Source organism: Seriola lalandi, unplaced genomic scaffold (assembly GCF_002814215.2).
Source record: "Seriola lalandi dorsalis isolate HSWRI2012SDOR001 ecotype SW California unplaced genomic scaffold, Sedor1 jcf7180002054953, whole genome shotgun sequence".
In the NCBI taxonomy this organism is placed as follows: domain Eukaryota; kingdom Metazoa; phylum Chordata; class Actinopteri; order Carangiformes; family Carangidae; genus Seriola; species Seriola lalandi.
Genome location: NW_019525504.1, coordinates 466,231 through 477,463, shown reverse-complemented (window position 1 = coordinate 477,463; position 11,233 = coordinate 466,231). Strand labels below are relative to the sequence as shown.

General features: G+C 40.6%; 1 protein-coding gene across 2 annotated transcripts in view; it reads left to right on the top strand.

The window, feature by feature from the left end:
- Positions 1 to 7,927, top strand: part of rragd (ras-related GTP binding D) — a 49,570-nt gene extending 41,643 nt beyond the window's left edge. The window contains exons 7-8 of one of the 2 annotated variants that reach the window (XM_087170546.1): positions 5,636 to 5,749; positions 6,606 to 7,927. In XM_087170546.1, the coding sequence (XP_087026672.1) occupies positions 5,636 to 5,749; positions 6,606 to 6,757 (266 nt within the window). In that variant the 3' untranslated portion in view covers positions 6,758 to 7,927. The remainder of the gene's footprint in view (positions 1 to 5,635; positions 5,750 to 6,605) is intronic. The other variant, XM_023394780.2, reaches the window with a different exon arrangement.
- Positions 7,928 to 11,233: the final 3,306 nt, after the last annotated feature.

The following is an 11,233-nucleotide window of genomic DNA, read 5'->3' as shown; positions in this document are numbered from 1 at the left end:
TACATTACATGTACATTTTGTAATACATTTTCAGTGCCTATTTGTATTTTCACTGCAGTTATTTTATGTCTAATTCTATAAATTCATGTTAAACACTACTTTGAGCCATTGTTCACAGCTAAAGAATGTTGAATAAAAATTTGGTGGTGAAAAATGGTTTTTGTGCTAATTTAAGAGCAGTTAAAACAGACCGGTCAATTTTGACTGGGAACACTAAAGTAAGGGGCGGGAGGTGAACACGACCGGAGGGTTATACAAACTCCTCATCTCATCAAATAGTCTCTAGAGCTCTCAGGTCCTTTTAAGAGACATATTGTAGCAATGTTCAGAGCGACCTCGGTTTCCTGAAGAAGTGAAGCAGCCGCTGTTAGAGTTAAATCTTGCTTAGTGATCTTTGATTTACATCACTATGGCCACTTGTTGGAGTTTATATGGACACCGTAGTCGTCACTTCAGCTGTCACTGTTTCAAATCCCTATCACTGGGAAAGTTTCTTTGTGGGACTGCATTTTCACACAGGAGGATCAGTTGGCTGCGGTGTAGATCTGTCCTCTGGCCCAGGCTTTCTCACAGTGGTCCACAAGTAAATTTGTTAAAATATCATGATTTAAATTCAATGTTTCTCAAACTGTCTGTGAGTGACCACAAAGCCTGGTAGTGAGTAGTGTATATGTGTTGTTTTGAATATTAAATAAACTAATATGTAAATGAATTTATTGCTGATAAAAACTCTGTCTGCATTTAGGGCGATTTAGAGTGGACGTTATCTCTGTTGTTTCCCACAACGGCGAGTCACTTCCATCCGATTGGATGTTTGGGGACTTTAATTTTAGTGTTTAAGTCCTTGATCTGAAAACGTTCGATCAACACCGGTCTGGCCTTTGCACTTTTATCTCTTTTATGTCTTTTATGGACATTGACTTTGACTATGTTCTGATCCAATTTTCCTGATCCAGGTTTTTTTTTGTACTGGTGAAATAACACAACAAGGAGTTACATATAAGACATGGTGACTGAGAAAACAAAAAATATAAAACATAATAGAAAGTTGACATAACAAGGGGTAAAGATTGGATTATGTGAGGTATGGTGTGTTGTGGGTAACGTGTTTGCATGGTAAGATGTTTTGATAAGTGGTATCTGTGGTATACAATAATAATAATAATAATAATAATGATTATAATTGCAACTGGGCCTTTTAGCAGCCAACAGCTAACGTTATGCTATTTACCAGAAATCAGTTCTTCTTCTCTGCTATATAACAGTAGCTGCCAGTGTCTGCACAGCACAACTTCCTGTGTAGGCAACTGTTGTGAGCAGTGTTTTAGAGCATTTCCTGGTAACAGATTGATTCCCGATCCAGTATTTTAGGCAGAGTGTCAGAAGCATTTCTGATACTAGTATCAGAATTGGAATAGCTGGACACAACCCACTACAGTTGCTCTCTCAGCACTTTTTTGATTTTCAAAAGTTACTTACTGTATATTGTATATGCTGTTTCCTTGGCAACAGATGACAGCAGTCTTACATTGAGTGAGTCATTTGTTAGAGGGTCATTAGTGCCAATTCACATCAGGATCTGGATTCTGAAAATAGTTCAAGCTCTAAAGAGACGACTAAAGTTCAAAGTGAATAATGGGATAAATTCATCAAACCTCAGTCCTATTTAAAGTTGGGTGCAGGGCAACAGTAACCTTCAACAGCAGCTCCAGGTGGGTATTTACAGCTGAAATTACTTTTCATGATCAAACCAGCAGACACAAGAATTCAGGCAACATCTGTCCCTTTTCAAATCAATTAAAAATCAGTATGAGTTTGTTTGTTTTTTTAATGTTGATTGTATTTTTTTTAATTCTCATCTCAACTAGAAAGTAATCAACCTTTTAAACAGAAGAAGCGGACACAGAAATTAAGTCAAAATGGAAGACAAAATAAAAACCAAACTGGATGAGGGAGGAGACGCCCCTGCTGATACAGAAGACAAGCTATTATAAAAAGCCAATTTATTAACACACCCCCTGTGGAATGTGAAAAGACGCTTCTAGAAGAGTTGGCAGAGAAAACAGTTCACATGAAAGCAGCAGCTGCAGCCAGTGCGCTGTACAACTAATCTGCTCTGACTCCTGCACATTTCTTCAGATCATGATGAAAACCATCCTGCACAGTCCAGATCAGTCCAGATCAGTCCGCCTCTCCTGTCAGAAGGTCTACAGTCTGTAACTTCTGCCTCCAGGGGTTTATCAAGTTTATCAACCAAAACCTTTCTTTGAAAATCGCCAAAAATACATAATTTATCATAGACGCTGCAAAAACAGAAAGAATTGTCGGATTTCCAATGGTCCATGAACTAATCATGTGTGATATACGCTTCCGTCAGAAAATTGAACAAATTTCTGAAAAAAAAATTTCAGCTTAAAATTGTGATAATTCCTCAAAATCACACTGTGTCTCATTTAAAAAACTGTTCCTCGAACCAAATCATTTAAAGTCAGTGTTTGAGCAACGCTGACGAGAGGTCAGTGAAGAGCTGGGAGCTGAGATTGCTGCAAACATTTTTTTTGCTTTTTTTTTGTGATAACTTATGAAGCAGACGTTCAGCAGGTTTTTACCAGCAGCTGAATTATCCACAGATGTTTCCTCCTCTCCATAACAAACACACCAGGAGATTAAAACCAGTAGAAACACTGAATAAAGCAATTTCACTTAAAAAAAAAATGAGATTCACTAACGCTCTTCAGTGACACAGGACAGGACGTCTCCAGCAGCTGGGAGCTGAGCTGTCTAACTTTTCCTCAGCTTGTTTCTCTGATAACTTCAGACCCAGACGTCCGACGACTAAAATCCTCCATCTGGTTCAAATATAGAGCTGAAAACCACCAAGGTGTTGAAGTACATAGAATAATATACCAGATAAAAGTTGAAGCTGAGGTACGTAATATTTCTTAGTTGAAATATGCTTCAAACATATCTTTATATGTAGAGGTTCTCTCAAAGAATTCTGCACTCCATAATCACTGAGCCGCCTGACAGCAGTGCAGAGATATTCCCCTCGCCCTTCTAACCAATCAGAGAAGGCCAAAGTCAAAGGGGTGGGAGCGCACAGCTGTCAGTCAATACATAAATGTGCCTCTCACACTGAGCTTTTGAGCTTGTATCGGCTGCTGGAAGACGTCACTATGGCTGACTCACAGACCAGCGTGACCCTGATCCCTGCGTCAGCTGAGACAGCGAACCTGATGAGGACGTAGGCGCAGCGCTGGGCGGAGCAGAGAGAGGGAGGGGCCGAGTGTTCATTTCATGAGTCTAATCATGCTAGCTTGATTTCCAGAACTTGAATATTGTAGCTTTAAGTTTCAGTTTCGCTGCCTCTGTCTGTCCGTGTGCACACACACACACATTCTCTCTTGATTGCCCATGTGTGTGTTATTGCTCTCTCTCTCTCTCTCTCTCTCTCTCTCTCTCTCTCTCTCTCTCTCTGTGGGTCAGTTAAATTACATTAAAATGTCAGTATCATTTAATTAATTTTCGTTCCGCCAATTAACCAAAGCCCAAAGGCGGGCAGCGTTCGACACATGTATACGTGTGTGTGTGTGTGTGTGTGTGTGTGTGTGTGTGTGTGTGTGTGTATACAGTCCAGAAGCCTGAGAGCACTTAAAGAGGTCTAAGACTTTTGGACCCCGTTGTAGATTTACATATAGATATAGATGTAGATAAAGATGACAAAACTCCCCATTCACAGCCAACGTGAGCAGTCAGGTGCTGGTTGGTCGCAGGAACAACTAAACTATAAATCCAACTTAACCACTGCACACTGAGAGAAAAACAGGAGGTAGCTACGACTGTAATTGTTGCTGGTGTGGGGGTGAAAAACTCCACACATGCATTCTCTAGATCGGTTTAAAATCACTGACCAGGGAAGGTAATGTTAAAATCGCCCCATCGTCCTGATGGGCTGAAACACCTTAAAGAAGGTTCTGTTTATGTGACTTCCTGTACTTACTGGGAATGCTGGTATAAACCTTCTGCCTCAGCAGCAGCCACACGAACCAGGAATATCAAATCCCCACTCACTGTGTGTTTAAAGAGAGGAGCTGCAGCATTTACCAGCAGTTGGTTATATACTGCTGAATGCATAAAGAGATTATCTGAAGCATCTTAATCACTGCTACAAGAATACACACAGCCAATGAAATTCCATAAAATTAAACCCTTTATTATGTAATAATGAGAGATTTAATTATAATGCATGAATTATGTTAATTGTTATATTATATAAGCCTTTTGTGGCTTCGTACTGACAGCTGTGTCTGTCCTCGTACATGCGGTGTAGCTCTGTTTCCTCTGTAGTTGGTTATTCTGTCTTTGTCAGCCTTATGTTGCTGCTGTTCAGATTAATGGTCCCCATGGAGATCATCAACTGTTGACTCGCATCTAAGGCAAAGTTATGGAAGCACAGACTATAATCTGCTCACGATCTCTGCTGTGCTTGTTTTGTTTATATCTCTGTACCGGCGACAGTCACAGCCATTTTGTTTTTCCTGTTATCTGTCCGGCCCATTCTCATGGACACGATATCTCAGTAACGCCATGATGGAAATTTGGCACAGACATTCACTAGGACTGAAGGATGAACTGATTAGATTTTGGGGGTCAAAAGTAAAAGGTTAAGGTCAGTGTGGATATTTTCTATGACTCTGGATAAACAGGGATGTTACCTGAAACTAGTCTGAGGAGAGGAGGCAACCATGAGGAGGTGATTTTAGTTTTTTCATTGTATTACTGCACATTGTGTCCCTAAGTGACAATATCTTCCTGTGTTTCAGATTTGCATTCACCACATATTATTGTTATTATTATGTTCATCAGATTATTGTTGAGCATAAACATTATTAACTGATCAACTTACATTTCTCTTTCCTATCAGAATGTTTTACACTTTAAACATGTAGTGATGTGACACTGCCGACACAGTACTTCTTCTTCCACAACCTCGACCTTCGTGTGTCAGCAGCTGCCTTTCATTTCATCTTCCAATAAGACCTCTCAGATCCTCCACTGCCATTCCTTTAGATTTTTGCTAATGTTTCTCAGCTGAGGCAGTGAACTCAGCATTTCATTGAGCTGATCCAACCTTGTAAGCTCTTCAATTTTTATTTTTGCTCTGTGTACATTTTTAACGTTTTATCATAATATCAAAAAATAATGATAACTTCAGTCATTTTGTTTTCTGCTTAACAATTTTTTAAAATTAAGTTCCTGTGAAGCACATTCATATACATATGTGTATATATATATATATATATATATATATATGTATATATATGTATATATGTGCTTTTTTTACACTTTACGGCAATGTTGTCCTCTCATACAGGAGCGGACTCTGCACATGCAGCCTCGCACTTGGCTGATCCTGTTTTGCTGCAGAGGCAGGATGTCTGCACTGAGAGTGCCTCCAATCTGGGATAACTATAAGATGTGTTAGATTCACTGAAAGGGAATATTTGCAGTAAAATCAACTCATTGTCCTCTGACATCCGGGCTGAAATCTCTTCAGTAAGAGAGAAGCATATCACAAATGAATTTAAATTATTATCGTTATTATTACCTACCTACCTGATGTCTATCCCTGCAGCTGGCTGGCCCACAGGGAGCTGTTTCCATGTAGTTTTTTTGGGCTGTCCGACCAGATGGCAAGCTCTTCTCCCAGGTCTGGCTCCAGGAGCGTGCCCCGGTTTCCCTGATCTGGGTGAGGTGACGCATTCACAAAAAGTTGGCAAATCATCAGGTGGTTTTTGAATCACTTAACTCAACAATTTGGTGAATCCGAGGTGATGAAGGTAGGATGGTAATTTTAGTCTGGCCATTCCCCTGGAACCCGTTTGTCTTGGGAGTCTTGTTAGGATGCCGCCTTGACTCCCTCCCAGTGGAGGTCTTCCAGGCACGTCCAACTAGTGGGGGACATCAGGGTGGACCCAGAACACACTGGAGAGATTATAGATCTCATCTGGTCTGGGAACACACAGACGGGGAAAGAGACATCAGGACTACTTTGCCTGATCTGCCGCCGCCACCACCCGACCTCGGATAAGGGGAAGAAAATAGATGGATGGATGGATCATTATTGTTTTTATTAGTAGTAGTAGATTGTTCAGGTCTCAGGCCTGACTTACAGTATTGCCATTACTAAACAGCAGTTTTTTAAATAAATATGACATTTTAGAATTTTGTGATAAAATTGGAATATTATTGATATGAATGACTGATGAATGCAAAATGATTATTATTAAAAGATATGTTTCTATTAGATACAACATAAGTTTGTGATAATGCTTCATACAACCAATGTTTAATATAATCACCCAAAGAAACTATACTGACCTTGTGTGTGAACATATAGAGCATGGCTGTGATTATAAGAAAAAAATGATTTAATTTTATATTTGGGTCAGTATGGCAGGTACTGAGTTCCTTTACGGTCTTTATCTGCCTTTTATTCCTTGGTGGAAGTTTATGGTCTTGTATGTTTAACAAAGGGTTTTAAAGGTTCTTCGCTCTCAGACCTGGAACAGACCTGATACGTCTCCTCTCTCTGTCCCTCGCAGGACTCATCGACTACAACTTCCACTGCTTCAAGAAAGCCATCCAGGAGGTTTTTGACGTTCGAGTGAAGGTTCAACAGAACCGTAAACTCCTCAGTAACAGGAGGTGGAGCAAACTGACTCTGACCAACGGAGGGCTCAACAACCCCCACTGAGGACAGGTGACATCACATCGGTCCTCTCAGTATCCGGAGCTGCACCCAGACAAATTCAGGAGCCTCCATCCTCATTCAGAGTGTTTCATCTTACTGGGAATTGTCCTGTTCCGTCCTCCAGCTGTCTGTCCAGAGAGGACAGTGCCTTTCACCGGGGCTGACTGACTTTAATGCACAAAAATTGTTTTCAAGTAGGAAGTGAGACGAATACAGGAAGATGACCTGATTTTATTCCCCCACCCTCCATGGCAGTAATGGTGGAGTAATGTGCCTCAATAGACCACAGAAACTCACACTGTCAAAACTGGGAGACTGTGTGATTTGAATGGCTACTTGCAGAGATCATGCTTTACTATTATTCACTAGTGATGTGTCTCAGAGTCAGTGTGCTTGTGTCATGTGATTCTCTGTGAGACAAGGGCTGTAAATATATATATTTTAGTCTGGTGCCTTGGCTCTGCTCACATGACGCTCTGGAACAATTCTGAGAGAGTTTGACCCTGAGGTGCACAACATCTAACACATATGAGCACATGTTAAAAAAGAAAGAGTCAAAAATGATGACTAAAATGCTAATGCAGGAGCAAGGATGTAGAACTCAGTGTTGTGTGCAGAGTACATGGATGTCAGATGTGTATATAGACAGTGTTACATACATGAGTGACAATAAAATCACTTTGTGCCTCCCTCAGCTACCAGAGCGTCTGTGGATCACCCTTTAGACACCACATCACTCCTAACAGGCTGAACTGGGAACCAGTATGACCACAGAATGAATTAAAGCCATCACTTCCATGTTAGGACTGAAAGTTCTATTAACAACAATAAAAAAAGACCAGCAGAATAAGAGACCAAACGAAGTGACGTGTTCTGTGTGTCGATCTCCTCCACGCCGACACACAACAAACAGTGCTGCTGTGGCAGTCAGTCAGTCAGAGCGTGTGTTGGTGTTACAAACAGGGGATGCTGAAGAAACTACGGCAGGGCAAACTAGAATTAATATTAATTTACTACTACAAGTAATAAAAACATAAGTTACTACATTAATGGACGAGCCTATTAATTGTCTTGACATTGGTAAAGATCATGGCTCACCATCTTCCATCAGCAAAACCTTTCTGTCTGTTGTCTGTGATTTGTGGACGGTAATAAAATCTTTGGAAAGTGCAAGTCATTCTCATCTAAATCACTTTGAGTCGTGTTTGTTAAGATTTGACTGAGCTATAATTTTGAGAGGGACTGGGATTTTTATCTTTTTGATTTACTGATGAATGATTTAGGTTTTCTCCACCACGGGATTTTACTGGCCTATAACTAGAGGTTCTGGTTTTGTACTCAAGTTCCTGAACCTGAACTTCAGCACTGGAGGTGATATTGAATTAAAATCAAGGAGGAGTGTGACAGATGGTTTGCAGCATTACAAAACGATATAGCCCGGTGTTAAATGCACCATGTCTTGTTTACAGTTCTTTCAGTATGGACAGAAACATACTCAAAGGCACTTTAATGTTGTATCTATTATCCATAAGCTCAGAGCCTGAAGAACAAAATGTGTACGGGTCTGGAAAGCCAATCAGAAACATTAGGGACTTTAAGCAGTGACACTTGAAGGGACGGCTAAGGCGTGATGTGATGATGTAGAATTCATGTGGACACTTCCTACTGTCGCAGCCCATCTGTCTGCTACAGCAGAAAGACCAGTTTGCCCTTTGATATGTCAAAGAGTTAGCAGGTAATTATAGGTTTTTGTAGTATTGAACTCTGTTATTTCATTTATATTCCATTAAACTGTTGCTAGATTTATGGAATATATTTGTTAAAGATAGCTGATAATTTGACTGATTTTTCCAGTTTAGTCATAGACATGTCAGCTGGTGCCAGCAGCGCTCAAGATGCTGAGAGGCAACCCAAGTAAATAGCAACTGGCTCATGTTCCACTAGCCAAACACTAAAACTGTTGCTAACCTCCATCCTCTCTCTCCAGCCCACAACCTGACTGTGCTGTGTGTTGATGAAACCATGACGCTGTCCGTGGTGCTGAAGGAACAGACGGATTTAAACAAACTCCTCCTCTCGTCCTTTTAAGAGACATATTGTAGCGATGCTCAGAGCGGCCTCGGTTTCCTGAAGAAGTGAAGTAGCTGTTGTTAGAGTTAAATGTTGCTTAGTGATCTTTGATTTCCATCACTACAACAAAGTATTGAAATATATTAAGGTTAAACTAAGGTTTAGAACATGGACCTCACAGGTTCAGGTTCTGTGAAGCTCCAGGTCGCAGGTTGCAATGGAAAAAGGCCTAATGACAAGTCTGAGTCATGAGCTTATTCTGATGTGTTAATGGCTATCACATGAGACAGCTGCTCAGGGTTCCAGTTCTCTGTCAGTCTGGTCCAAGGTTGGTTTACTGTGCAACCTATATTTTCAATCCCTTATATGTACGTTTCACAATAACTGTGACTTGTTGTCACTGTTTGTATTTGAAAAGCTCAGTAAAGTTTGTACCCAGCAGTGGGTATGTATTACTCAATGCCGTGGTTCCCAGTCTTTTCCAACTCAAGGCCCACTTGAAAACCTTCAAACTTTTGGCGGCCAACATTCAACGTTCTATAAGGAGACATCAGGAATAGTCACTTGTCTGAGTAGATCATTTGTGCAGCTCTCTCTGTGCTTAGTCCTTACTTACATGACAACTTGACAACTGCTGTTACTGTTTCATAAACCTGATCAAAAGTGTCACAACATGCATGTGGAGTTGAGAGTTTCAGTTGGTGTAAACTTGTAGAGAGTATGTTGAATGATATGATGTGATGTTATTCATGTCACGACAGAGATGGTTTCACAGTGTGTTAAAGTGTGTTTTCATTAGTTTAAAGGAAACATGTTGTTTTCTTAGGAGGAAAAAGTATCACGAGTTATACTGTATAATCAACATGGTGAAAGCTATCTACATCACCAAATTTACTTTCACTGAGTGCACCTTACTCATTGTGAACATCATCATAATATAATAATTCATATGGAAGTTGTTTCTGATGTTTGTGATTAAATCTCTTTGAACATGATGCTGTCGCTGCTTCTTCAGCTGTGTAAACACACGATGAATAAAATAACGCACCTTGTACGTCAGCGTCCAAGACAACAAAAGGCTGAAAGGTCTTTAAGTGCAGAGAAACAAGAAATACAAAATAACATACAATTTTATACCAATGTGGCTAACCCCATCTGCTGATGAAGACCATGTGATAGGATCAAAAGCTCGAAAACTGATCTGATGGGGTCATTGCCAGGCATGTGGGACTCCTTGGCTCTGGGCCCTGACATCATCCTCGGTACTGCTGACTGCAGACGGTGTTGCTGGCAGGGTGCATCTGAACCTAGCTGGCTCTTGTATCATAATCACATCCATGAAAGTGCGTCCTAGAAAACACTTCTGTTGTGAGTATTTGCAGCACCTGTGTTGTCAAACTGATGAAGGTTTCTGTATTTGTTTGTGTTTCGTCTGTTTACATGTGTTTTCTTAAGCTGCGGTGCGTTGAGCTCTCAGGGCCACCGTACAGCAGCGTGGTGGAGTGATGTGTTTTTACTAGCTTGTGGACAATGCAGCATTGTGGCATAGAGGAATAAACTGTTCACAGTCACAAGCACATACACATATACTTGTTATTAATAGGATACACTCATCAGTGGTTATGGTAAAATGGAGGATCATCAGATAGTGAAGGACCTTGTCACATTCATCTGAGTATTGAAAGTTTTTTTCATGTTCTCTCTTTTTTGTGTTTTGTTGAATTGTGGTTGTTAATGAGAGAAACCTTCAAGATTGCTTGACAGCAGCACAATGGACAAAAACTTTTATTTTTTCGAAGAAACGGAATTGGAGAGCTGATTGGTCACTCGTCATGACTTCTGCAGACAGGTCACTGTGTTCTGGCTTGACATGGGGCCTTTGCTTTCTTTTAACTCAGCTCTATTTAACTGCCAGCGTGTGCTTTATCACACGCCTGTCGTTGTGAGCTGTGGGAAGTGACAGAGAAAATGAGCTCGGATGAAGTGGAGTGGAGTTTGATGCAGAGAGTATCGGAGCTCAGACTCAGTGACACAGTGAGGAGCCCAGCGTACAACTGATGCTTTGTTCAGGTAGTTCAGAGGGCCAGTGTGTTATCTCACCATGAGGATTCCTCCGAAATGACATCGAAAGCTACAATGAGTTTCCTTGAAAGAGCTAAGCTTCAGAGACACTTTTATACTGAGTGACTGGGGTTTCCCTGTCTGTATAGGACCATCGTCCTTTGATTAAGTTCTACATGTAACAGCAGTTTTACTGATTGAGTAATCCATGAAATCTCCTTCATTTGTAGATGATTGTTTAATGGACACGTAAAAAGAAAAGTAGATCTCAAGAACAAGTTTTTATCTGGATGAATAATTTCAACAGCTGAGATTCTTCAAGGCTATGACCACTACAAACTGTGTTTC